The sequence below is a fragment of the Pristiophorus japonicus genome, chromosome 21 (genome assembly GCF_044704955.1).
Source record: "Pristiophorus japonicus isolate sPriJap1 chromosome 21, sPriJap1.hap1, whole genome shotgun sequence".
NCBI classification, from domain to species: domain Eukaryota; kingdom Metazoa; phylum Chordata; class Chondrichthyes; family Pristiophoridae; genus Pristiophorus; species Pristiophorus japonicus.
The window spans coordinates 66,974,712-67,002,706 of record NC_091997.1 but is presented as its reverse complement, the minus strand read 5'-3'; the positions used below and the strand labels follow the sequence as shown (position 1 = coordinate 67,002,706).

Here is a 27,995-nt window from a genome sequence, read left to right as displayed (position 1 = left end):
CACCACACACACACCCCGATAAATATTCTGCATGTTAGCATTTTCTTTTCCCCCATTCTCGTTACCTTCCCCCTCCCCATTCCCCTTGCGCTTCATTTTCCCCTCCCCCATTCCCTTCCCCTCACTCATTCCCTTCGCCCCATTCCCTTCCCCCCATTCCCTTCCCCCCCATTCCCTTCCCCCCATTCCCTTCCCCCCATTCCCCTCCCCATTCCTTCCCCCCTCCCCATTCCTTCCCCCCTCCCCATTCCTCCCCCATCCCCATTCCATCCCCCCTCCCCATTCCTTCCCCCCTCCCCATTCCTTCCCCCCTCTCCATTCCTTCCCCCTCTCAACCCATTCCTCCCCCCTCCCCATTCCTCCCCCCTCCCCATTCCTCCCCCCTCCCCATTCCTCCCCCCTCCCCATTCCTCCCCCCCTCCCCATTCCTCCCCCCTCCCCACCCCCCCCCCCCCCCTCCCCACCATCCCCCCTCCCCATTCCTTCCCCCTCCCCATTCCTTCACCCCTCCCCATTCCTTCCCCCCTCCCCATTCCTTCCCCCCTCCCCATTCCTTCCCCCCTCCCCATTCCTTCCCACCTCCCCATTCCTTCCCCCCTCCCCATTCCTTTCCCCCCTCCCCATTCCTTTCCCCCTCACCATTCCTTCCCCCCTCCCCATTCTTTCCCCTCCTCCCCATTCCTTCCCCCTCTCCACATTCCTTCCCCCCCATTCCTTCCCCCCATTCCTTCCCCCTTCCCCATTCCTTCCCCTTCCCCATTCCTTCCCCCCATTCCTTCCCCCTCCCCATTCCTTCCCCATTCCTTCCCCCTCTCCCCATTCCTTTCTTCCCCCTTCCCCCCATTCCCCTTCCCTCCATTCCCCTTCCCCCCCATTCCCCTTCCCCCCCATTCCCCTCCCCCCCCATTCCCCTTCCCCCCATTCCCCTTCCCCCCATTCCCCTTCCCCCCATTCCCCTTCCCCCCATTCCCTTCCCTCCCCATTCCCCTTCCCTCCCATTCCCCTTCCCCCCATTCCCCTTCCCCCCCATTCCCCTTCCCCCCCATTCCCCTTCCCCCCCATTCCCCTTCCCCCCCATTCCCCTTCCCCCCCATTCCCCTTCCCTCCCATTCCCCTTCCCCCCATTCCCCTTCCCCCCATTCTCCTTCCCCCCATTCCCTTCCCTCCCCATTCCCTTCCCTCCCATTCCCTTCCCTCCCTATCCCTTCCCTCCCATTCCCTTCCCCTCCCCCTCCCCATTTCTTCCCCCTCTCCCCATTCCTTTCTTCCCCCTTCCCCCCATTCCCCTTCCCTCCATTCCCCTTCCTCCCCATTCCCCTTCCCCCCATTCCCCTTCCCCCCCATTCCCCTCCCCCCCATTCCCCTTCCCCCCATTCCCCTTCCCCCCATTCCCCTCCCCCCATTCCCCTCCCCCCCATTCCCCCTCCCTCCCATTCCCCTTCCCCCCATTCCCCTTCCCCCCATTCCCCTTCCCCCCATTCCCTTCCCTCCCCATTTCCTTCCCTCCCATTCCCTTCCCTCCCATTCCCTTCCCCCCTCCCCCATTTTCTTCCCCCCTCCCCATTCCCTTCCCCCCACCTCCCCATTCCCTTCCTCCCATCCCCATTCCCTTCCCCCTCCCCCATTCCCTTCCCCCCACTCCCCTATTCCCTTACCCCACTCCCCCAAACCCGTTCCCCTTTTGCAGATCCCCCCCAGTAATTGGCCTGGGTTTATAAATCTGTTTTCTGCACTCTCCCGGGAGAAGAGGTGGTTTCGGGGGGGATGGGCCGTGTCTGTGTTGTAATCCCTGTGGGGGGGCGAGGGGGGGGCCACCCCAATCGCTGGGGGGAATTGGAGGGTCTGTTCCTGTCCATCACCAACAGCGAGGGTATGTTTCTCTATTTCAGGCCCAGTTTATTTTCAAGGCAATTCGAGCTGCTTCAAATCTAACGGTGGATTCCATTCTGTGAGTAGAAATTGTGTGTGGGTCCTCCCCTTTCACAGGGTCGACGGTTGGAGAGGGTGCACTTTGCTCCAATAGTACCATGGGATCTTTTAGGTCCACCTGAGAGTGCCTCGGTTTAATGTCACATCCGAAAGACAGCACCTCCGACAGTGCGGCACTCCCTCAGCACTGCACTGGAGTGTCAGCCTAGATTTTTGTGCTCAAGTTCTTGAACCCACAACCTTCTGACTCAGGTGAGTGTGCTGCCCACTGAGCCCCGGCTGACACGCAGTATCACAGAGAAACATAGAAACATAGAAAATAGGTGCAGGAGTAGGCCATTCGGCCCTTCTAGCCTGCACCGCCATTCAATGAGTTCATGGCTGAACATGCAACTTCAGTACCCCATTCCTGCTTTCTCACCATACCCCTTGATTCCCCTAGCAGTAAGGACTTCATCTAACTCCTTTTTGAATATATTTAGTGAATTGGCCTCAACAACTTTCTGTGGTAGAAAATTCCACAGGTTCACCACTCTCTGGGTGAAGAAATTCCTCCTTGTGTAAGATGTGTACTTACCAGAAGGTGTGCTCCGGCAGTGCAGCACTCCCTCAGTACTGCACTGGGAGTGTCAGCCAACATTATGGAAGATGAATTAAACTGCAACGAAATGAAAGCCCAGTTAAACTGTTTATTTTTGATGGTGTGTTTGAGGAAACTGGGAGAACTCCTTGTTCTTAGAAACATCGAAAATAGGTGCAGGAGTAGGCCATTCGGCCCTTTGAGCCTGCACCACCATTCAATAAGATCATGGCCCTCAGTGTCCCATTCCTGCTTTCTCTCCATACCCCTTTAGCTGTAAGGGCCATACCTAACTCCCCCTTGAATATATCCAATATATCCAATAATTGGATCTTCAGTTCTGGGAAAGCCCAGGTTAATGACTCCTCTGGCAATGCAGCTTCCCCTCAACACTGCATTGAAGCATCAGCCCGGATTATGTACTGAAGACCTTATTGTGGAATCTGATCCCACAAACTTCCCAATCAGATTAAGGGATAAATATTGGCCCAGGATCCCGGGGAGAACTCCTCTGCTCTTCTTGAAATAGTGGCCATGGGATCTTTTGCGTCCACCTGAGAGAGCAGACAGGGCCTCGGTTTAACGTCTCATCTGAAAGACAGCACCTCCGACAGTGCGGCGCTCCCTCAGTACTGCCCCTCCGACAGTGCGGCTCTCCCTCAGTACTGCCTCTCCGACAGTGCGGCGCTCCCTCAGTACTGCCCCTCCGACAGTGTGGCTCTCCCTCAGTACTACCTCTCCAACAGTGCGGCGCTCCCTCAGTACTGCCCCTCTGACTGCGCGACACTCCCTCAGTACTGCCCCTCCAACAGTGCGGCACTCCCTCAGTACTGCCCCTCCGACAGTGCGACACTCCCTCAGTACTGCCCCTCCGACAGTGCGGCACTCCCTCAGCACTGCCCCTCCGACAGTGCGCCGCTCCCTCAGTACTGCCCCTCCGACAGTGCGGCGCTCCCTCAGGACTGCCCCTCCGACAGTGCGGCTCTCCCTCAGCACTGCCCCTCCGACAGTGCGGCGCTCCCTCAGCACTGCCCCTCCGACAGTGCGGCACTCCCTCAGCACTGCCCCTCCGACAGTGCGGCGCTCCCTCAGTACTGCCCCTCCGACAGTGCGGCACTCCCTCAGCACTGCCCCTCCGACAGTGCGGCGCTCCCTCAGTACTGTACTGGGAGTGTCAGCCTGGATTTTGTGCTCAAGTCTCTGAAGTGGGACTTGAACCCACGACCTTCTGACTCTGAGGCGAGTGTGCTGCCCACTGAGCCACAGCTGACACCTATTCTGATTTGGACAGTGTGAGGGAGGGGGCCTCCCTTTACAGGGACATTAGCTGCCCTGAGCGCTCCGCGTTGCCAGGAGATGTTAATTGGGGCTCTCATTTATCGCTGCTTCCTCTCGGGTTCACAGATCTTTGGGAAACGTGGCCCAGGGAGCCGACTGCGAAACTCTCCAGCTGCAGACTGACGATTCCGAGTTTATGGAGGTGGTCCGTTTTCTCAGCGAGCTACGAGGAGGAATCAGGCAGTCTCTGGTACAGTTAAAGACTCCACTTCCCATCATGATATCCAGTTGTTTTATCGTCTCGACGTATAGCCAACGAACTTTTACCATTGCTTCAGTTGGTAATTTGGCCTATATTGAGAGGGGGGATAGAGTATAAAAGCAGAGCAGTCCTGCTACAACTGTACACGGTATTGATGAGGCCACACCTGGAGTACTGCGTCCAGTTTTGGTCTCTGTATTTAAGGAAGGATATACTTGCATTGGAGGCTGTTCAGAGAAGGTTCACTTGGTTGATTCCCGAGATGAAGGGTTTGTCTTATGAAGAAAGGTTGAGCAGGTTGGGCCTGTACTCATTGGAGTTTAGAAGAATGAGAGGTGATCTTATTGAAACATATAAGATACTGAGGGGGCTCCACAGGGTAGATGCAGGGAGGATGTTTCTCCTCTTGGGGGAATCTAGAACTAGGGAGCATAGTTTCAGAATAAGGGGTCACCCTTTTAAGACGGAAATGAGGAGGAATTTCTTCTCTGAGGGTTGTGAATCTTTGGAATTCTCTGCCCCAGAGAGCTGTGGAGGCTGGGTCACTGAATATATTTAAGGCGGAGATAGACAGATTTTTGAGCGATAAGGGGGTGAAGGGTTATGGAGTTGAGGCCAGGATCAGATTAGCCATGATCGTATTAAATGGCGGAGCAGGAGTAGGCCATTTGGCCCCTCGAGCCTGAAGCAGGCTCGAGGGGCCGAATGGCCTACTCCTGCTCCTATTTCTTATGTTCTCATTAGATCAGGCAATAGGATACTGGGTTACAGATTGGAGTGGGGTATCCAACCATTGCCTGTGAGCCAGTTCTGGCCGTTAAACCCGGAACAATCAAAGACCAGATAACTGTGTGTGTGTGTGTGTGTGTTAACTCTTTTATGTCTCACTCGCTGACCTGTCCTGGTTAAATGTTATTGGCCTGGATTTGAAAGGGCTGTTATTCGCGCTGTTCCCTCACTGGTTGGTGGAGAGACTGGAGAAGCTGGGGTTGTTCTCCTTCGAGCGAAGAAGGTTAAGGGGAGATTTAATAGCGTTGTTCAGAATTGATGGGTTTTGATCGAGTGAATAAGAGCAAACTGTTTCCAGTGGCGGGAGGGTCGGTAACCAGAGGGACACAGATTGACAATAATCGGCAAAAGAACCAGAGGGGGAGATGAGAATGTTTTTACTCAGCGAGTTGTTGTGATCAGGAACGCGCTGCCTGAAAGGATGGTGGAAGCAGATTCAATCGTAACTTTCAAACTGGGAATTGGATAAATACTTGTAACGGAAACATTTGCAGGACTGCGGGGAGAGAGCAGGGGGGAGTGGGACTGATTGGATCGCTCTGTCACAGATGGGCTGGATATCCTCCTCCTGTGCTGTGAGATACAATGAAGTCCTATATCAGAACTCTAGTATATCAGCACCTTGAGCTCTCGTTGGTGGGAGCATGGATCTAAAGATTATACGTGGCCCCTCTGGTACCCTGCCACTAGTGGCTGATGGGGAGAAAGGCTTGAATGCTGTGAGAGAGACCTTGTTCTCCCGCCCTCCACAAGCTCCCCCAACACTGAATACGTGCTGCAGTACAAGTCCCATGGCCACGCGTGTGGGCCTAGACTGCTGAGAGTTGGGCGGCTATTTAACCGTGAGAGACATCATGGTCGAGACCAATTCTGTCGCCGTCCAGTGACCATGGGCACTCTCCGACACAGGAGCTTACTGGGCAGTGGTCGGGGCAGAGGTCCAGGCTGATTGTTCCCCGTCTTCCCTGGCCCAGGAGCGCAGAGGCTAATCCCCCAATACCAGACCTGGGGCCAGCTCCGTATGTGTAAAGAAATAAAGAAAGACTTGCATTTCTGTAGCGCCTGTCATGACCTCAGCACATCCCAAAGCACTTTATATAAAATGAGGTACTTTTTGAAGTGTCATCACTGTAATGTAGGAAACACAGCAGACAATTTGCGCACAGCAAGCTCCCACAAACAGCAATGTGATAATGACCAGATAATCTGTTTTAGTGATGTTGGTTGAGGGATAAATATTGGCCCAGGACACCGGGGAGAACTCCGTTGCTCTTGTTCGAAATAGTGCCATGGGATCTTTTACATCCACCTGAGAGGTCAGACGGGGCCTCAGTTTAATGTCTCATCCGAAAGACGGCCCCTCCGACAGTGCAGCACTCCCTCAGTACTGCGTTGGAGTGTCAGCCTAGATTTATGTGCTCAAGTCTCTGGAGTGGGACTTGAACCCACGACCACCTGACCCAGAGGCGAGTGTGCTGCCCACTGGGCCCTGGCTGACACTCAGTATTTAAATACCAGCCGGTGTGCTCCACATTCTGCGGGGTGCCTGCTCGAGCAGCCGAGATGTGAACCAGCGACAATCTTTCTCAGCCGCCTCTTACAACGGGGCAGCCGCGCGATTGGGTGCTGGCCGCAGTGAGGCTTGTCACTCCCGCTGGGATTCCCACCAATCCCTCCTTCCTTGTTGTCGCCATCTTTAACCAAACCACACCTTTTATCTTTCCAGCGGAAATGCATTGTCAAGGAGCTTGGCCGCAGGCCTGGAATATTCCGTGACGATGTACTCCTAATGGGACCGGAGGTAGTGGCCGATTTACCGTGAGTTTCTGTATGTTTTATTCTCATCTCTCCCCACGGTCCCCACCCCTCCCCCCCCCCCTTGAACCGCCACTGCCTCTGTGTCCCACTTCACTGTAAAGGAACCCCCTCCTCTGTCCCCCCCTTCTCCCCTCCTCCTCTCCCCCCTTTTTTCCTCCTCCCCCTATCTCCTTCTCCCCCCCATCCCTTCTCCCCCTCTCACCCTGTTTCCCCCCCCCTCACCCTCCACCCTCCTGCAGCAATTTTAACATCTCCCTTGATATTACAGCCTCATCCACCATTGCCAACGGCAGGGCAAGTTGCTAAAGCTGTTAAAAGAAGCATACGGGACTTTGGGCGTTATCAATCGGATTACACAGTATATAAGACACAGACACAGGCCATTGGGCCCAACCAGTCCATGCCGGCGTTTATGCTCCACTCGAGCCTCCTCCCGTCTTTCCTCATCTAAATCTATCAGCATAACCCTCTATTCCCTTCTCCCTCATGTGTTTATCCAGCCTCCCCTTAAATGCATCGATACTATTCACCTCAACCACTCCCTGTGGCAGCGAGTTCCACATTCTCACCGCTCTCTGGATAAAGAAGTTTCTCCTGAATTCCCCATTGGATTTCTTGGTGACTATCTTATATTGATGGCCTCTACTTATGCTCTTCCCCACAAGTGGAAACATTCTCTCTGTATCCACTCGATCAAAACCTTTCATCATTTTGAAGATCTTTATTAGGTCACCCCTCAGTCTTCTCTTTTCAAAAGAAAAGAGACCCAGCCTGTTCACCCTTTCCTGATATGTGCACCCTCGCACTTCTGGTATCATCCTTGTAAATCTTCTCTGCCCCCTCTCCACTGCCTCGATATCCTGTTTATAATACGGCGACCAGAATAGAGGCATTGGGGTTGATCGTGACGTTGTGCGATGGTTTAAATGGACGATAGCGGGTCCGCTCTCCTCATTTTCAGTTCCATCTCGATGTCCCTTCACACCCGTGTGCTGGCTCCACAATCCCAGCTGCCCATTACAATCCGCTTTCCCTTTAATCTTCCACCTCCGGCACGCTGGGCTGTGTTTGAATCAATAATCCCCTGTGATGAAGTGCTCTACATTCTAACAACCCTATTGTGCGGGAGAAATAAATTGCTTCTGATCTCCTCCTCCTTTCTCGTGCTATTTAATTTCAATCGACCCCCACACTACGTGGGAACACAGACAACATAGTTTCCTTTTCTTTCACAGAGGGTCAGGCCCGTCTCCAGAGGGTGGTGGCTTGCCTCGGTTTACAAGTTGGGCTATAGTTGCTGACTTGATTGTAAGAATTCGGAGTTTCCATCTCCGATTCCCCCCCCCCCCCCGGTGCTCCCCCGAAGGGGGGGACTGGTGTTTAGGGGCGCGGGGGCAGCATAGTCTCTGCTCCACCTCCTGAATCAGGATCCAAATCTGCGCAGTGACTAAAACTTTATCCCACAACGAGGCAGTACGAAAGCAATGCTTTGTGTGGGACGCAACATGGTGGACAAACGCCTTCTCGAACTTTCTCAGTGGAAACAGCAAGTACAAATATTTGGCAAGCGAAAGTACAAATAAATGGGAAAATCGGAAATGATGGAAATAAAAACCGGCCCGTCGCAAAGACCGCGAAACACTTTGGGTGTGAAAAGAAAGAAAGATTTGCATTTCTATAGCGCCTTTCACAACCTCTGGACATCTCGAAGCGCTTTACAGCCAATGAAGTACTTTTTGAAGTGTAGTCGCTGTTGTAATGTGGGAAAAGCGGCGGGCAAATTGGGCACAGCAAGCTCCCACACACAGCAATGTGATAATGACTAGATCATCTGTTTTTCAGTGATGTTGATTGAAGGATAAATATTGGCCCCAGGACACCGGGGAGAACTCCCCTGCAGTTTGAAATAGTGCCATGGGATCTTTTACATCCACCCGAGAGAACAGATGGAGCCTCGGTTTAATGTCTCATTCAAAAGACGGCCCCTCCAACAGTGTGGCACTCCCTCAGCGCTGCCCCTCCAACAGTGCGGCGCTCCCTCAGCACTGCCCTTCCGACAGTGCGGCGCTCCCTCAGAACTGCCCCTCCGACAGTGTGGCACTCCCTCAGCGCTGCCCCTCCAACAATTCGGTGCTCCTTCAGCGCTGCCCCTCCGACAGTGCGGCGCTCCCTCAGCACTGCCCCTCTGACAGTGCGGCGCTCCCTCAGCACTGCCCCTCCGACAGTGCGGCGCTCCCTCAGCACTGCCCCTCCGACAATGCGGCTCTCCCTCAGCACTGCCCCTCCGACAGTGCGGCTCTCCCTCAGCACTGCCCCTCCGACAGTGCGGCGCTCCCTCAGCACTGCCCCTCCGACAGTGCAGCGCTCCCTCAGCACTGCCCCTCCGACAGTGCGGCGCTCCCTCAGCACTGCCCCTCCGACAGTGCGGCGCTCCCTCAGCACTGCCCCTCCGACAGTGCGGCTCTCCCTCAGCACTGCCCCTCCGACAGTGCGGCGCTCCCTCAGCACTGCCCCTCCGACAGTGCGGCTCTCCCTCAGCACTGCCCCTCCGACAGTGCGGCGCTCCTTCAGTACTGCCCCTCCGACGGTGCGGCGCTCCCTCAGTACTGCCCCTCCGACAGTGCGGCTCTCCCTCAGCACTGCCCCTCCGACAGTGCGGCGCTCCTTCAGTACTGCCCCTCCGACGGTGCGGCGCTCCCTCAGCACTGCCCCTCCGACAGTGCGGCGCTCCTTCAGTACTGCACTGGGAGTGTTAGCCTGGCTTTTGTGCTCAAGTCTCTGGAGTGGGACTTGAACCCACGGCCTTCTGACTCAGAGGCCAGAGGCGAGAGCGCTGCCCACTGAGCCACGGCTGACACCAGCACAACCATCCGAACAAAGAACAAGTAGGTGCTGTGGGTTGTGGATGGGAAAGTGCGGGTCGGTTTCAGCCTCGAGTTCGGAGGAGGCCAGCACTTTATGATTGCTGCACACTTGGTGTGTCCCACCAAGGACGTGCCCACGTACAGCGTCCGTACTCCAGCTGATCGTATCTGTCTCTCTCTCTCTCTCTCTCTCTCACACACTCTCTCTCTCTCTCGCTCTCTCTCTGATTGCAGCTTGAAGATCCTGAACGCTCTTTCTAACGACTCGGTGCAAGACATCCTCGATCACATGACGAGACACCCGACATCTCTCCTCGCCCTGCTGTCCCACAAACGCAGCTTCTGGGCTGAAAAGGCTCTCCAGCTCCTGGTACGCTTCTCTCCTGGTAACGTCCTTTGACTGAAACGTTTTAACCCCTCCCCCACCCTCTCCTGAAGGCACCGACTCTTGCTGGAGTCCATCGGATCGCTCTTTCAAAGAGCCGGCACAGGCACGATGGGCCGAATGGCCACCTACTGTATAGTACGATTCTATCGTGCCCTTTTGTATCTCACCCCAGCGGCCATTCTTCAATGAATCGGCCTCGCTAGGGACTGTCGGCCGGGTTATGACCACCGAGGAAGGATGGGGGTAAACTCCTGGCGTGATTGACCCATGGCCCAGTGCTGTGAGGTACACGGACACTGCTACATTTGTTCGGACAGTGAACACCGAACACAAGGGCATGGGTTCAAAGTTAACCAGCCCGAATCAAGACGAGAGATTGGAAGCACAGAGTGCGTTCAAGATTCCCTGAAAATAAAACGATTAGACTCCTAGTTCCTTCAGGAAAGAGCTGGTCAGATATTTGGTTAGGGACGGGGTTGGGGGGTGGGGGGGCGGGGGATGGGGTTGAGGGATTGGGGGAACGGATTGGGGGGGAGGGGTGAGAGGGGTTGTGGGGGATGGGTTGAGGGGGGAGGTTGGGGGAATGGATTGGGGGGGACGGGTGGGGGGGGTTATGGGGGACGGGTTGGGGGGGGGGGTTGGGGGGGTTGGGAGGCCAGGTTGGGAGGTTGCTTCCTGTGCTGTTGAAGATGGGATGGAGGTTGGATGTTGTTGAGACCGGTCCGGGAACTATGGTTTGAACATTTGAGTTGTGAAGAGGTTTGGATATTCTGGGGTTTGCCTTGATTTCATTTGGGGATCAGGGAGTATTTATACAGAACTTTCCCTGAGTAAAATTCAGTGTGTGGGGAGAGTCTGCGATAGGGGAGAGTGTACATGGGCTGTGGGAGGAACTGATTCTTATCGTATCAGTTGATGTTACTGGGTGTTTGGACCTTTGATTGACATGTCTGCTCACTCGCTGACAGGGGATTGGTCCGGTGGATGAGATTTCAGGGGAGGCGCTGGATAACCTGGGACCTCTCATTGCCTTCGTCGATGAAGGGATGGTCAAGCAAATAAACCAACCAGACCTGCTGCTTCGTCTGGACGAGGTCAAGGGTTACTGCATCCCTGACGAGAATAAGAACTCATTTGGGTGGATGCTGACCCAAGGCGCTGTGCTGGGGTAGGTAAAACACATATGGAATGTCCAGTGGGGCTTTCCTGTGATCCTCTCACAGTCAAATAGCCTGCAACACCTGATGCCTGTACAGCTGTACTCTAGCGCAGGTCACAGTTCATGTGGGGCGGGGGGGTGGGGTAAAGGGGAACCCGGACCCCTGGAGTTTGAAGGACTGTCGTTACTCAGCCCTTGATTTTTGAGTTATTTGATGAACTTGATGCAGCAATTTGCATTAATATAGCACTTTAATGCAGTAAAACGTCCTGAGGCGGTTCACAGGAGCGTAGGTCAGACAGAATCTGACACTGAGCCACATAAGGAGATATTAGGGCACTGACCAAAAGCTTGGGCAAAGACGTAGGTTTTAAGGAATGTCTTAATGTAGGAGAGAGAGGCGGAGAGGTTTAGGGAGGGAGTTCCAGAGCTTGGGGCCCAGACAGCTGAAGGCACGGCCACCGATGGTGGAGCGATGAAATTGAGGATGCTCAAGAGGCCAGAATTGGAGGAGCGCAGAGATCTGGGAGGGTTAAAGGACTGGAGGAGGTTACAGAGTTGGGGAGGGGCGAGGCTATGGAGGATCGGATAACGCTTACTGAAATATGAATGATTCTATTTTGTCTGCAGGGACGCTTCAGGCTGGACTCTGCAGCAGATAGAATATGTGGACAGACTTGTCTTCATCCTCTCGCCCGAAGACATTCACAAACTACCAAAGGTAGAGATCTCCGAGACTGGGCCGGTGGGAAATTTGAGAACAGTAATTTTGGACCATTCTTCATCTCGTTCAGTAAATCTGTCCAGCAATCCCATCCTCCACCTTCAACATTCACTCCCTCCACCACCGGCGCCCCCTGGCTGCAGTGTGCACCGTCTACAAGATGCACTGCAGCAACTCGCCAAGGCTTCTTCGGCAGCACCTCCCAAACCCGCGACCTCTACCGCCTAGAAGGACAAGGGCAGCAGGCGCATGGGAACACCATCACCTCCACGTTCCCCTCCCAGTCACACACCATCCCGACTTGGAAATATATCGGCCGTTCCTTCCTTGGAACTCTCTAACAGCACTGTGGGAGCACCTTCACCACACGGACTGCAGCGGTTCAAGAAGGCGGCTCACCACCACCTTCTCAAGTGTAACTAGGGATGGGCAATAAATGCCGGCCTTGCCAGCGACGCCCACATCCCGAGAATGATTCCCAGTCTGGCAATGCATTGATTTTCATCCTTTTCAGACCCTCCATGGCCCTCGCCCATCTGTGTAACCTCCTCCGAGATCTCTGCGCTCCTCCAACTCTGCCCTCTTGAGCATCCCCCGATTTCCATCACTTCACCATCGGTGGCCGTGTCTTTGCTCCTTGGGCCCCAAGCTCTGGAACTCCTTCCCTAAACCTCTCCGCCTCTCTACCTCTCTTTTCTCCTTTAAGACTATCCTTAAAACCGACCTCTTTGACCTGTCCTAATATCTCCCGAAACTTTAACTCTGTTTCTCTCTCCACAGATGCTGCCTGACCCGCTGAGATTTCCAGCGTTTTCTGTTTTTATTTCAGATTCCAGCGTCCGCAGTATTTTACTAATAATTAGTATTATACTAATATCTTCTTATGTGGCTCGGTGTCAATTTTTTTGATAACGTTCCTGTGAAGCACATTAAGGGCTCTGTATAAATGCTGGTTCTTGATGTTGGGAATGAATTTAAAAGCCACAGTGTCTCAGTTGGTCACATTACGGGTTGTGGACCCAAGCTGTACAGACCTAGGGGAACATTGCCCGATTGGTGCCGGGGCAGTGGGGGGAGGGGGGGGTCACAGCCTGACTCCGTACCCCTGAAACAGTTTTAATTCCTGATTGCTATCCAACAACTCCTGCTAAAGTGTGCTAAAGTCCATCCTAATTCCTCTTCTTCACCTTTGTGTCAGCCGTGGCTCAGTGGGTAGCACCCTCGCCCCTGAGTCAGAAGGTCGTGGGGTCAAGTCCCACTCCAGGGACCTGAGCACAAATCTAGGCTGACATTCCCAGTGCAGTGCTGAGGGAGTGTCGGAGGGGCAGTACTGAGGGAGTGCCGCACTGTCAGAGGGGCGGGCAATGCTGAGGGAGTGCTGCACTGTCGGAGGGGCAATGCTGAGGGAGTGCCGCACTGTCGGAGGGGCAGTACTGAGGGAGTGCTGCACTGTCGGAGGGGCAATGCTGAGGGAGTGCCGCACTGTCGGAGGGGCAGTACTGAGGGAGCGCCGCACTGTCGGAGGGGCAGTGCTGAGGGAGCGCCTCACTGTCGGAGGGGCAGTACTGAGGGAGCGCCGCACTGTCGGAGGGGCAGTACTGAGGGAGCGCCGCACTGTCGGAGGGGCAGTACTGAGGGAGCGCCGCACTGTCGGAGGGGCAGTGCTGAGGGAGCGCCGCACTGTCGGAGGGGCAATGCTGAGGGAGCGCCGCACTGTCGGAGGGGCAGTACTGAGGGAGCGCCGCACTGTCGGAGGGGCAGTACTGAGGGAGCGCCGCACTGTCGGAGGGGCAGTGCTGAGGGAGCGCCGCACTGTCGGAGGGGCAGTACTGAGGGAGTGCTGCACTGTCGGAGGGGCAGTGCTGAGGGAGCGCCGCACTGTCGGAGGGGCAGTACTGAGGGAGTGCCGCACTGTTGGAGGGGCAGTACTGAGGGAGCGCCGCACTGTCGGAGGGGCAGTACTGAGGGAGTGCCGCACTGTCGGAGGTGCCGTCTTTCAGATGAGACGTTACCGAGGCCCCGTCTGCTCTCTCAGGTGGACATAAAAGATCCCAGGGCACTATTTTGAAGAAGAGCAGGGGAGTTATCCCCAGTGTCCTGGCCAATATTTATCCCTCAATCTATATAATAACAAAATCAAATTATCTGGTCATTATCACATTGCTGTTTGTGGGAGCTTGCTGTGCGCAAATTGGCTGCCGCGTTTCCCACATTACAACAGTGACTGTACTCCAAAAGTACTTCATTGGCTGTAAAGTGCTTTGGGGCGTCCTGAGGTGGTGAAAGGTGCTATAGAAATGCAAGTCCTGTTTTAAACACCCTCTGCTCGAGGAGGTTTCCATAGTAACTGGTTGTGCAAGAGGACTGGAATCTTGTGCCGGTGTCAGTAATATTGTTCTCCCCCTGCCCAACAGGAAGTCCTGAGCACGGAGGTGGTGGAGATGGTTCTCCGCAGCGAGGGTCGGTGGGAGGTGAGTGAGGTCGGCAGCGTCTGTCGAGACCAGGAGAGCCGCTTGGCACAGACCGTCCTCCTCAGCAAGAAGCAGAGCTTGGCGATGAAATCAGTCAAGGACATCGTGACAGGACGGAAAGGTCAGCAAATACCTGGTAACCCCTAACCGGGGACGGGCACCGTGTCTGTACCCTCAAACCGGGAAATCGCACCGTGTCTGTACCCCCAAACCGGGAAATCGCACCGTGTCTGTACCCCCAAACCGGGAAATCGCACCGTGTCTGTACCCCCAAACCGAGAATTCACACCGAGTGTCTGTACCCCCAAACCGGGATGTCGCACCGTGTCTGTACCCCCAAACTGGTAAATCGTTCCGTGTCTGTACCCCCAAACCGGGAAATCGCACCGTGTCTGTACCCCCAAACCGGGAATTCACACCGAGTGTCTGTACCCCCTAACCGAGAACGGGCACTGTGCCTGTACCCCCAAACCGGGGAATTCACACCGAGTCTCTGTATCCCCAAACCGGGAATTCACACCGAGTGTCTGTGCCCCCTAATTGAGAACGGGCACTGTGTCTGTACCCCCAAACCGGGAATTCACACCGAGTGTCTGTACCCCCTAACCGAGAACGGGCACTGTGTCTGTACCCCCAAACCGGGGAATTCACACCAAGACTCTGTACCCCCAAACCGGGAATTCACACCGAGTGTCTGTACCCCCTAACCAGGAATTCACACCGAGTGCCTGTACCCCCTAACCGAGAATGGGCACTGTGTCTGTACCCCCAAACCGGGTAATTCACACCAAGACTCTGTACCCCCAAACCGGGAATTCACACCGAGTGTCTGTACCCCCAAACCGGGAATTCACACCGAGTGTCTGTACCCCCTAACCGAGAATGGGCACTGTGTCTGTACCCCCAAACCGGGAATTCACACCGAGTGTCTGTACCCCCAAACCGGGAATTCACACCGAGTGTCTGTACCCCCGAGCCGGGAATTAGGACCGACCTTGTACCCTCAAACCGGGAATTGGTGAGTCTGCACCCGCAATCAGAAATTCACATCGAGTCCGTTTCCCGTGATTCCTGCTGAAAGTTGCACATGTGCGAGTGTGGAGTAAACAAACACAACTGGGCTCCTCTCTGATTCCCCCCATGGTTGATAAGCCTGCCAGGAGTCACTGTCGGGGCCACTGGGAGAGCTTGGAGACCGAGCTGCACCTTTGGAGGACAGCTCATCACAATTCCTCAGGATAGGAGACCGTAACAGGAGGGAAGCTCGATAAAATAGTTTTAAGAAGTTTTTTTATTCGTTCCCGGGATGTGGGCGTCGCTGGCAAGGCCGGCATTTATTGCCCGTCCCTAATTGCCCCTTGAGAAGGTGGTGGTGAGCCGCCTTCTTGAACCGCTGCAGTCCGTGTGGTGAAGGTGCTCCCACAGTGCTGTTAGAGAGTTCCAGCATTTTGACCCAGCGACGATGAACAGCCGATATATTTCCCAGTCGGGATGGTGTGTGACTGGGAGGGGAACGTGGAGGTGGTGGTGTTCCCATGGGCCTGCTGCCCTTGTCCTTCTAGGCGGTAGAGGTCGCGGGTTTGGGAGGTGCTGCCGAAGAAGCCTTGTTAAGTGAAAGAAAAACATGATATTTTGTGTGGCTCCGATGTAGAGGGAACCCCGAACTGCATGGACATCAAAGCAACGTTTCCCTCAGCTTGGAGCAGCAACCAACTCGCTGCGATGGCGGACAAGGAATTTGCCGACTGCTTAGAAATTCTCACTGGTGATCAGGATCTGTCTGCAGAGCATCTGAAAATCCTGCTCACAAAGGCCAAGCACGTGAGTAACACAATGCCCGCACGCACGATAGGCTGGCCATCGAGGATACTGAAGGGACAGCGTTTCAGGGCGCATGAGGGGTGAATTCTGCGTCACCCAGTGTGGGGATGCGTGCAGGAAATGCGAGCTAAAGGTGCGAGGATGTAATCGGAGGCGGGGGCCGCAGGTTGCAGAGTGGGGCCGAGCTGTGGAGCAGTGCCAATCTTCCCAGGGCCCTGTCACCGATCTCCCCGGGGTCCGACACCCCCGAGCCCCACAGCCCCCATCCATCCTCCCCGCAGACCCTCACCCCTCCCTCACCGCACCTCCTCCCTGGGCCCCCCCCCCCCGCCCATCCTCCCTGGGCCTCCCCCCCCGCCCATCCTCCCATGGCCTCCTCCTCCCCGGGCCCTCTCCTCCCCGCACCCCCTCACCCCTCCCTCCCCGACCCTCCTCCCCGGGGCCCCTCCCGCCCATCCTCCCTGGGTCCCCCCCCGCCCATCCTCCCCGGGCCTCCTCCTCCCCGCACCCCCTCACCCCTCCCTCCCCGCCCCTCCTCCCCAGGGCCCCCCACCCGCCCATCCTCCCCGGGTCTCCTCCTCCCCGCTCCCCCTCACCCCTCCTCCCCTCACCCCGCACCCCCTCACCCCTCCTCCCCCTGGGCCCCCGCACCCCTCGCCCCTCCCCTCGGAGCCACCGCACCCCCTCATCCCTCCCGGAACCCCCTCACTTCTCCTCCCCCGGGCCCCACCCTCCCCGGGTCTCCTCCTTCCCGCGCCCCCTCACCACTCCTCCCCTCACTCCTCCTCCCCGGATCCCCTCACCCCTCCTCCCGCTGATTCCAGGGCCCCCAGTAGCGGGTCAGTAGTGGGTCGGCGATGGATGGAGCTCAGAGCTGTGGCCTGAGGCAGTGAGCGTTCACTGTACGTGCAGTTTGTCCAATTTCTTGAAACCAAAGCACAAACATTTTCCAAATGACGGGAAGTCCAACTTGGTTCAATTAGCCTGCGATCACTGGTGATAAGCTGGTCACAGGATACTGAGGAATTCGGGGCATGTTCAGAACGGAGCCGCTCCACAGAAACCGGGCTCCTCCCCTTAAAGGGGAGCTCCTGCTTATGGGGCAAATGCCGTGATGAGGTGTGTTTAAAGGGGAGGAAAGGCTGTTTGTTCAAAGTGCCCCCCATTTTATATCTAACAATATACATTCCTACAATACCGCCAGCAATCGGGGTACGGAGCAGCAACAACCCAGTGCGGCAGAGCTCCATAAAAAGATCAGCAGTGAACAAAGTTAGTGAGGAAGGCCAGTGATCGCGGTCCGAGAGCAGCTCCATTGACTGCGGGGGTGTAGGGGTGGTCGGAGGGGGAGTGGGTAGGGGAGGTGTGGGGGGCAGGGGGGTGGGGGGGGGAAGGCGGTGTGGGGGAGGGGAGGCGGTGCGGGGCGGGGGTGTGTGCGGGGGAGGGCGATGTGGCGGAGGGGGTGGGGGGCTGGGATGTGGAGCGGGGGGGGGGGGTGGGACGGGGGGGGCGGTGTGGTGGGGGGGGGCGCTGGGGTGTGGAGTGGGGAGAGGGTGGTGGGGCATGGAGTGGGGGGAGGGTGGTGTGGTGGGGCGGGGTCTGGAGCAGGGTGGGGGGTGGGACGGGGGGAGGGCGGTGTGGATGGGGGGCGCTGGGGTGTGGAGCGGGGGGAGGGGGGTGGGGTGTGGAGTGGGGGGGGTGGGGTGTGGAGAGGGGGGAAGCGGGGTGGTGTGGTGGGGGGGGTGTGGGGTGTGGAGCGGGGGGAGGGGGGTGGGACGGGGGGGAGGTTGGTGTGGTGGGGGGGGTGCGTTGGAGTGTGGAGCGGGGGGGGTGCTGGGTGGAGAGGAGAGACATTGATTCTGGGCCAGCCAGTCAGCGCCTCCCTGCAGCAAGCCATGCTAGGAGCTGTGGATGCAGAACACCGTGGAAATTGGACATATAAAGTAAAGGATAAAATGCTAAGGGGGTGCATGAACAGAGAGACCTGGGGACATGTGTGCACAAATCGTTGGAAGGTGGCAGGGCAGGTTGAGAAAGTGGTTAACAAGCCATACAGGATCCTGGGCTTCAAACTATAAGTATAGAATACAAAAGTGTGGAAGTTATGATGAACCTGTATAAAACACTGGTTCAGCCCCAAATGGTGTATTGTGTCCAATTCTGGCCACCGCACTTTAGGAAGGAGGTGAAGGCCTTCGAGAGGGTGCAGAAAAGATTTACGAGAATGGTTCCAGGGATGAGGGACTTCAGTGACGGGGAGAGACTGGAGAAGCTGGGGTTGTTCTCCTTGGAGCAGAGAAGGTTGAGAGGAGATTTGATCGAGGTGTTCAAAATCATGAGGGGTCTGGACAGAGTAGAGAGAGAGAAACTGTTCCCATTGGTGGAAGGGTCGAGAACCAGAGGACACAGGTTTACGGTGATTGGCAAAAGAACCAAAGGCGATGTAAAAAAAAACATTTTTACGCAGCGAGCGGTTAGGATCTGGAATGCGCTGCCTGAGAGGGTGATGGAGGCAGACTCAATCGTGGCTTTCAAAGGGAGTTGGATAAATGCCGAAGGAAAAAATTGCAGGTCTACGGGGAAAGGGTGGGGCAGTGGGACTGACTGAGGTGCTCTTGTAGAGAGCCGGCACGGGCTCGATGGGCCGAATGGGATCCTCCTGTGCTGTAACCGTTCTATGATTCAATGGTTAGACCCCACCTGGAGTGACTATGTTCAGTTCTGGGTGGCACACCTCCGGAAGGATATATTGCCCTTGGAGGGGGTGCAATGCAGATTCTCTTGAACGATACCGGGGCTAAAAGGGTTAAATTACTGGACAGGTTGCACAGAGTAAGCTTGTTTTCCCTTGAATTTAGAGGATTAAAGGGTGATCTAAAGGAGCTGTTTAAGATGATTAAAGGAGGTGATAGTGTAGATAGAGAAACAATTTCTTCTGGTTTGGGGGGGGGGGGGCGTGGGGGTGCAGGGGGAGTCTAGAACAAGGGGGAATAACCGTAAAATAGAGCCAGGCCGTTCAGGAACAATTTCTTCACACAAAGTGGAAATCTGGAACACTCTCCCTCAAAGCTGTTGAGGCCGGGGTAATAATGGATAGGGATCTAATTCTGGTAGATGAAGTTCAGATACAGATCGGCTGCGATCTAATTGTATGGCGGAACAGGCTCGAGGGGCTGAATGGTCTACTCCTGTTCCCATGTAACACACGGTTCCGGACCCAAGCCAGTTCCCGGATTTTGACCCAGCGACGATGAAGGAACGGCTGATATATGTGCAAGTCAGGGTGGTGTGTGACTCGGAGGGGAAGGTTGAGGTGGTGGTGTTCCCACACGCCCGCTGCCCTTGTAGGTGGTAGAGGCTGCGGGTTTGGGAGAATTCTGCGGCAGCATCTAACTCCAGGCTGCCTCCGTTGTCTGTTCCCAGTTGTATGGCTCGGTGAAATCTATGGAACGCTGGCAGACCCTGAGACTGGGCAGAGTGGCCACCCAGCTCAGTGACCGAGATCTGCAGGACCTGGACCTCTCAGACCTGGGGATTCTGTCCTTCCTGGGAGAAATGGAAGCTTGGAATAGAAAACAGGTAACCATTGGCCGTCTCTTCACCCCTGCCCCACTCGAATCCTCCCTCCAGATTTCTTCCTCTGCTTGCTCCTGAAGGTGTCCATCGTTTGACCATGGAGGGCGTCACTTCCAAGCCCGCTCCTGTCTGTGACCCTCGAACACTCGGCTTCGCTTTCCCGCCGGAGATCCCAGACCGCGATCACAAGTGGCAACCGTGGCTCATTCGTTTCTTCTTCTGCCCTGGCGCACTGTGCTAGTGGCTCAGTGGGCAGCTCTCTCGTCTCTCAGTCCGAAGTTTGTGGGTTCAAGTCCCACTCCAGGAATTTGAGCACATAATTCTAGACTAACGCTCCAGTGCAGTGCTGAGGGAGCGCCACACTGTCGGAGGGGCAGTGCTGAGGGAGCGCCGCACTGTCAGAGGGGCAGTACTGAGGGAGCGCCACACTATTGGAGGGGCAGTACTGAGGGAGCGCCACACTATTGGAGGGGCAGTACTGAGGGAGTGCCGCACTGTCGGAGGGGCAGTACTGAGGGAGCACCGTACTGTCGGAGGGGCCGTCTTTCGGATGAGACGTTAAACCGAGGCCCCGTATGCTCTCGGGTGGACGTAAAAGATTCCAAGGCACTATTCCGAAGAAGAGCAGGGGAGTTCTCCCCAGTGTCCTGGCTAATATTTATCCCTCAACCAACATCACTAAAACAGATTATCTGGTCATTATCACATTGCTGTTTGTGGGAGCTTGCTGTGCGCAAATTGGCTGCCGCGTTTCCCACATTACAACAATGACTACACTCCAAAAGAACTTCATTGGCTGTAAAGCGCTTTTGGACATCCTGAGGTAGTGAAAGGCGATAGAAATATTTTTTGGGTTATTTTCTCCTTTTAAAGTCCCAAGCTTCTAGGAGACTGGCCACTGGGACGATATCCATCAGCCTGGCTCAATGGATAGCACTCTCGTCTCAGAGTCCAAAGGTTTTGGGTTGAAGCCTTAATCCAGCAATTGAGAACATAACTTAGGGAGTCACTCAATACTGAGGGAGTGCTGCATTGTCAGAGGTCAGAGGTGCCGTCATTAGGATCAGATGTTAAACTGAGATCCCGCCTGCCTGTTACGGTGGGTGCTAAAGATCTCAGAGTGCTATTCAGCAGAGTAGTGTGCACCCGCTGTACTGGCCAATAATCCCTCCTCAAACCAACAACTCATCACTGGTCCTTCAGCTCACCACTGCTTGTGGGATATTTCAGTCTGCTGAATTTCTCAACATAACAGATGCTGAATTTCAAAGCTAATTAATGGGGTTTGAAATGTTCAAACGTTCCTGTGAGAGGTGATGAGCTGCTGTTTAGATACAAATGTTGGCCCAGGGCCAGGAGCAGGAATAGGAATTGGATGGGATTCAGTCTGTCACAGGAGTCCAGTTGTCTTCCTGTAATAGAAAGAAAGATAAACTTTTTTAATTGTTCCTTTCACGATACAGGACGTCCCAAAACGCTTTACAGCCAATGAAGTACTTTTGGAGTGTAGTCACTGTTGTAATGTGGGAAACGCGGCAGCCAATTTGCGCACAGCAAGCTCCCACAAACAGCAATGTGATAATGATCCGATAATCTGTTTAGTAATTGAGGGATAAATATTGACCGGGACACCGGGGATAACTCCCCTGCTCTTCTTTGTAAGAGTGCCATGGGATCTTTTACATCCACCTGAGAGAGCAGACGGGGGCCTCGGTTTAACATCTCATCCGAAAGACGGCACCTCCGACAGTGCGGCACTCCCTCAGCACTGCCTCTCCGACAGTGCAGTGCTCCCTCAGTACTGCCTCTCCAACAGTGCAGCACTCCCTCAGTACTGCCCCTCCGACAGTGCTGCACTCCCTCAGCACTGCCCCTCCGACAGTGCGGCGCTCCCTCAGCACTGCCCCTCCGACAGTGCGGCGCTCCCTCAGCACTGCCCCTCCGACCGTGCGGCGCTCCCTCAATACTGCCCCTCCGAAACTGCGGCGCTCCCTCAGTACTGCCCCTCCGACCGTGCGGCGCTCCCTCAGTACTGCCCCTCTGACACTCCCTCAGCACTGCCCCTCCGACAGTGCGGCACTCCCTCAGCACTGCCCCTCCGACAGTGCGGCGCTCCCTCAGCACTGCCCCTCCGACCGTGCGGCGCTCCCTCAGTACTGCCCCTCCGACCGTGCGGCGCTCCCTCAGTACTGCCCCTCCGACACTCCCTCAGCACTGCCCCTCCGACAGTGCGGCACTCCCTCAGCACTGCCTCTCCGACAGTGCGGCACTCCCTCAGCACTGCCCCTCCGACACTGCGGCGCTCCCTCAGCACTGCCCCTCCGACCGTGCGGCGCTCCCTCAGTACTGCCCCTCCGACAGTGCGGCGCTCCCTCAGTACTGCCCCTCCGACCGTGCGGCGCTCCCTCAGTACTGCACTGGGAGTGTCAGCCGAGAATTTTGTGCTCAAGTCCCTGGAGTGGGATTGAACCCACAACCTTCTGACTCAGAGGCGAGAGTGCTGCCCACTGAGCCATGGCTGACATTAATGCTGTGTGGGTCGTGTAGCAACTGGATGAGCTTGCTGTGGTGAGGTTGTTGGTGAAGGGGATTTTGCTGGTGTAGGAACGTTTGGTGCTGACGGGATGATTTGAACCAGAAACTCTTTGGTTTTAAAAATAAAACTTGAATGGGCAACCACCGGGCCAAAAACTCCGACTCGCGACTCCCTCCCGCCCCCCCCCCCCCCCCCCCACTCCCACCACGCGCAGAGCAAAGTGTTCCTTCTGATAATTGCAGCGTCTTGTGTCTTGCAGAGGAGGGTGGGCTTTGTCAGCGCCCTGCGATGGAGCGGGCAGTCAGTGCCACAGCTCGAGGCCATCACCCTCACAGCCCTGGGACACTTCATCTGCGGAATGTCAGTCACAGAACTAGACCGGATCAAACCCGAGGAATTCAGGTCAGTGATGAGGAGGGGCCCCCACCAACAGACTCCGTGGGACGGTCGTGGCTTGACATTCTGATGCACCAATTCACCTTCACCGCTCTGTTATTTTCTAACACCTCCCCCGCCACCACTCAACCCCTCCCCCCACTGCACACACCACCCTCGCCGCCCCCCCCCCCCCCCAACAACGATCTCACCTGAAGCACTGCGAACACCAGCATTCCTCCCGTTTCTCACCCATGGGCCCTCGGCTATGTCCAGACCGTGCGAGGCAACAGATTGTCTGCTTGGACATACGGAGTTGACAGGCAGGTAATGACCAGCTGATCCATCAAGCCTGCCCCACACCTCATGATGGCCACAGCAATGGGACTACACACACAATGGCCACAAGCTCACAGGTCCGAACTCAGCCCGGGACAGTGTAGAGGGAGCTTTACTCTGTATCTAACCCCGTGCTGTACCTGCTCTGGGAGTGTTTGATGGGACAGTGTAGAGGGAGCTTTACTCTGTATCTAACCCCCTGTACCTGCCCTGGGAGTGTTTGATGGGACAGTGTAGAGGGAGCTTTACTCTGTATCTAACCCCCTGTACCTGCCCTGGGAGTGTTTGATGGGACAGTGCAGAGGGAGCTTTACTCTGTATCTAACCCCGTGCTGTACCTGCCCTGGAAGTGTTTGATGGGACAGTGTAGAGGGAGCTTTATTCTATATCTAACCCCGTGCTGTACCTGCCCTGGGAGTGTTTGATGGGACAGTGTAGAGGGTGCTTTACTCTGTATCTAACCCTGTGCTGTACCTGCCCTGGGAGTGTTTGATGGGACAGTGTAGAGGGAACTTTACTCTGTATCTAACCCTATGCTGTACCTACCCTGGGAGTGTTTGATGGGACAGTGTAGAGGGAGCTTTACTCTGTATCTAACCCCCTGTACCTGCCCTGGGAGTGTTTGATGGGACAGTGTAGAGGGAGCTTTACTCTGTATCTAACCCCCTGTACCTGCCCTGGGAGTGTTTGATGGGACAGTGCAGAGGGAGCTTTACTCTGTATCTAACCCCGTGCTGTACCTGCCCTGGAAGTGTTTGATGGGACAGTGTAGAGGGAGCTTTATTCTATATCTAACCCCGTGCTGTACCTGCCCTGGGAGTGTTTGATGGGACAGTGTAGAGGGTGCTTTACTCTGTATCTAACCCTGTGCTGTACCTGCCCTGGGAGTGTTTGATGGGACAGTGTAGAGGGAACTTTACTCTGTATCTAACCCTATGCTGTACCTACCCTGGGAGTGTTTGATGGGACAGTGTAGAGGGAGCTTTACTCTGTATCTAACCCCGTGCTGTACCTGACCTGGGAGTGTTTGATGGGACAGTGTAGAGGGAGCTTTACTCTGTATCTAACCCTGTGCTGTACCTGCCTAGGGAGTGTTTGATGGGACAGTGTAGAGGGAGCTTTACTCTGTATCTAACCCCCTGTACCTGCCGTGGCAGTGTTTGATGGGACAGTGTAGAGGGAGCTTTACTCTGTATCTAACCCATGCTGTACCTGCCTTGGGAGTGTTTTGGACACTGGGTGCCCAGAAAGTAAAGCTATTCCATCCTTTAATGATCCTCACTGTGAAGATGATAAAATTCAGCACAAAATAAAAGTGAATACAATCAGACTTGGGTGTGAACAAGGTTGATTTTGAAGTTCAGTGTAAAGAGAGGGCGTGTGAATGGGCTCGGTCACACTATGTGCTGTAACAGGAGCTGCTTTATTTCATTCCCAGCAAAGCGGTGCTGTTCCTTGGCGAATTGAAGCTGAGATGCTCTGAAGCCCAGCTGGAGGCTCTGGCCAGACTGACCACTCATTCCAAGGCCTTCGGACCGGTCAGCAAGTGGGGGGCCGAAATCTTCACTGAAATTGGCTCCATTGCAGGTAAAAACTATGGCTACTGCATAGTCCAGAGATGCAAGTCTGCATTCATCAACAACGTAAAAACATTGTGGCCTTCCTGTGGTAAGCATAAACCTTCAAGTTGCTAGACTGTATTTCTAAATTAAACATTCTATTCTGAAAATATACAAGGCCGCTTGGTTGCAAACACCCGCTGTTGCTCCGTGAAATCTGAATCTTCCTCTCTCGCCAATGATACCATCCACATTTTTTCCCTCTATCGAATTAAATACACGTGAACACCTTTCGGAAGCTGAATTAAGCAAAGTCCGTGTGCCAACACTGTTGTGCCGCGGCCAGTTTGCGCACAGCAAGCTCCCACAAGCAACAGTGGAATGGATGAGCAGCTGACGTGGGGTGTGGGGTTAGGGTTTTCCTCGGGTCGGCTCGTGGCCTGTGTGTTGGATGATGCTGTGCTGTGTCCTGGGCGGCTGCCCCTTGGGCAGAGTCGGCTCATTGGCCTATTTTGCTCTGCAGCTGGGTTACCTGACATCGAGCTGTCGTCGCTGGTGGAGGAACAGATCACAGGCCTCACTCCCCCGGCCATCTCGCTCATCGTGCCGGGCAAGTTTGCAGTAAGTCCTCGAACGGGAAACGCGTGTTCTCATTGGCAATAGCAGCGGGTTCGGAAAGAAAAGAACGTCTTGCATTTCTGGCGCGCCTATCGCAACCTCAGGACATCCCACAGCGCTTTACAGCCAATGAAGTACATTTGAACTGCAAGCACTGTTCTAATGGAGTGAAATGCAACAGCCAACCTGCGCACAGCAAGCTCCCACAAACAGCGATGACCAGAACGGGGAAAGCGGGCATGGGAAATCCACCTTGACAGGTTCATTACCTGAACTGGAAAATCCTGGATTTATACGTAGAGGCATAGAGCACAAATCCAAAGGAGTTTTTCTCAACATTTACATATAACTGGTCCGACCCCAGCTGGAGTACTGCATCCAATTCTGGGCACCACACTTTAGGAAGGATGTCAAGGCCTTGGAGAGATTTACTCTGCGGAGGAGATTTACTCGAATGGTGCCTGGGGTGAGGAATGTGGACAAGCTGGGTTGTCTCCTTAGAGCAGAGAAGGTTAAGTGGAGATTTAATCGAGCTGCTCAAAATGATGACGGGTTTTGATGGAGTAAATGAAGAGAATCAGTTTCCAGTGGCAGGATGATCGGTAGGTAATGAGAGGACACATTTATGGTAATTTGCAAAAGAACCAGAGGGGGAGCTGAGGAGAAGGTGTTTACGCAGCGAGTTGTTGTGATCGGGAACGCGCTGCTTGAAAGGGCGGTGGGAGCAGATTCAATAGCAACTTTCAAACCGGGAACTGGATAAATACTTGATTGGGGGGGTGGGGGGGGGAAATGTGCGGGGCTGTGGGGAAAGAGCCGGGTGGAGTGGGACTAACGGGAGCGCTCTTTCGCAGAGCCGGCACAGGAATGAAGGGCCGAATGGCCTCTTCCTGTGCCGTGGGATTCTAATTCTGAGCAGACAATTGGCTCAATCGCCCAGTGCCCGCCCCCTTCCAGTCTGACCACGAACACGCAAGAGGTTTCTCGGGTGCGAGAGTGCAGTAAGGTATGCTCCCTAATGCTCTGCACCCCTCTCCACCTGGGCAGGTTGTGTTTGACGTCCATCAGCTGTCGTCGTTCACCAGCGCCCAGGCCTCTGCCGTCACGGTTGGGCAGTATGAGAAGCTGAGCCCGGAGCAGCGGCGAGCTGTCAGCACAGCACAGTACGATGGGGAGGTTCACCAGGAGCAGAGAGGTAGGTGCGGTACAGCGATTTACCGGGCTCGGGCCAGCCTGGGGAATCCCGGCCTGTTCACTTCCAGCAAACCAATCCTCGGGATGTGGGCGTCGCTGGCAAGGCCGGCATTTATCGTAGAATCATAGAAATTTACGGCACATAAGGGGGCCATTCGGCCCATCGTGTCTGGGCTGACACAAAAGTTATTGCCCGTCCCCTCACTGCCCCTTGAGAAGGTGGTGGTGAGCCGCCTTCTTGAACCGCTGCAGTCCGTGTGGTGAAGGTGCTCCCACAGTGCTGTTAGGGAGGAAGTTCCAGGATTGTGACCCAGCGACGATGAAGGAACGGCCGATATATTGCCAAGTCGGGATGGTGCGTGACTGGGAGGGGAACGTGGAGGTGGTGGTGTTCCCATGCGCCTGCTGCCCTTGTCCTTCTAGGCGGTCGAGGTTGCGGGTTTGGGAGGTGCTGCCGAAGATTGCATGTTGATGAGTGGAATCTGAGAGTCGGGAGCCCTGTCACTCGAGCCTCACTGTATTTAGAAAGAGGTTTAGCACCAATGTTCCCTCTATTGTTTATATCCGTGTGCACAATCCCTTTAACTGGACGTGCGGCCCATTCATATTTCCCGCGCATGCGCAGTTTCTCCCATGTAAAGGCCGGTGAGCGGCCTGCGGGGACCTTCAGAACACTGCATGGCCACACAGCTGAGAGCGAACATTGATTACCACCGGTCCATGATTTGAGAGCTCTGTCCGGGAGTGTTGAAACTCTGAGCTGCAAGGCCGACATTAAATATATAAGTAAATGCTTGCCTGGGTCTCCTGGTTATTGAGGTTTTCGATGAATTAGCAGCAGTGTCAAAGCAAAGATCAGAGCTGGTCTCTGCCCTCTCTGGTCTGGCAGAGTCACTCTCAGTGCTCCTGGGATCGGCCAGAGTTCCTGCTCCGGATCACTGGCCAGTGATGCCCAGTGCAAAGTTCTCGCATGTGGATCGGATCAAGCTCAGTAGTGATGCCCTTCAAGGTTGAATATAAACAAAGACTTGCATTTCTATAGCATCTTCCACCACCCACCCCAAAGCGCTTTACAGCCAATGAAGTACATTTGGAGTGTAGTCACTGTTGCAATGTGGGAAACGCAGCAGCCAATTTGAGCACATCAAGCTCCCACACACAGCAATGTGATGATGCCCAATTAAATCATTTTAGTGATGTTGCTTGAGGGATAAATATTGGCCCTGGACACCGGGGATAACTCCCCTGCTCTTCTTCAGAATAGTGCCATGGGATCTTTTACATCCACCCGAGAGAGCAGACGGGGCCTCGGTTTAAAGTGTCATCTGAAAGACGGCACCTCCGACAGTGCGGCGCTCCCTCAGCACTGCCCCTCCGACAGTGCAGCGCTCCCTCAGCACTGCCCCTCCGACAGTGCAGCACTCCCTCAGCACTGTCCCTTCGACAGTGCGGCGCTCCCTCAGTACTGGCCCTCCGACAGTGCGGCGCTCCCTCAGTACTGCCCCTCCAACAGTGCAGCGCTCCCTCAGTACTGCCCCTTCGACAGTGCGGCGCTCCCTCAGTACTGGCCCTCCGACAGTGCGGCACTCAATCAGCACTGCCCCTCCGACAGTGCGGCACTCCCTCAGTACTGGCCCTCCGTCAGTGCGGCACTCCCTCAGTACTGTCCCTCCGACAGTGCGGCGCTCCCTCAGTACTGCCCCTCCGACAGTGCG

General features: G+C 55.3%; 1 protein-coding gene across 1 annotated transcript in view; it reads left to right on the top strand.

The window, feature by feature from the left end:
- The window catches only part of tubgcp4 (tubulin gamma complex component 4), a 93,275-nt gene that overhangs the window by 47,430 nt on the left and 17,850 nt on the right, over positions 1-27,995 (top strand). Inside the window, exons 18-29 of the mRNA XM_070863955.1 lie at positions 3,914-4,037; positions 6,565-6,656; positions 9,755-9,890; positions 10,877-11,076; positions 11,698-11,830; positions 14,206-14,383; positions 15,914-16,083; positions 19,507-19,662; positions 22,455-22,597; positions 24,348-24,496; positions 24,992-25,089; positions 26,134-26,281. Of these exons, the coding sequence (XP_070720056.1) occupies positions 3,914-4,037; positions 6,565-6,656; positions 9,755-9,890; positions 10,877-11,076; positions 11,698-11,830; positions 14,206-14,383; positions 15,914-16,083; positions 19,507-19,662; positions 22,455-22,597; positions 24,348-24,496; positions 24,992-25,089; positions 26,134-26,281 (1,727 nt within the window). The remainder of the gene's footprint in view (positions 1-3,913; positions 4,038-6,564; positions 6,657-9,754; positions 9,891-10,876; positions 11,077-11,697; positions 11,831-14,205; positions 14,384-15,913; positions 16,084-19,506; positions 19,663-22,454; positions 22,598-24,347; positions 24,497-24,991; positions 25,090-26,133; positions 26,282-27,995) is intronic.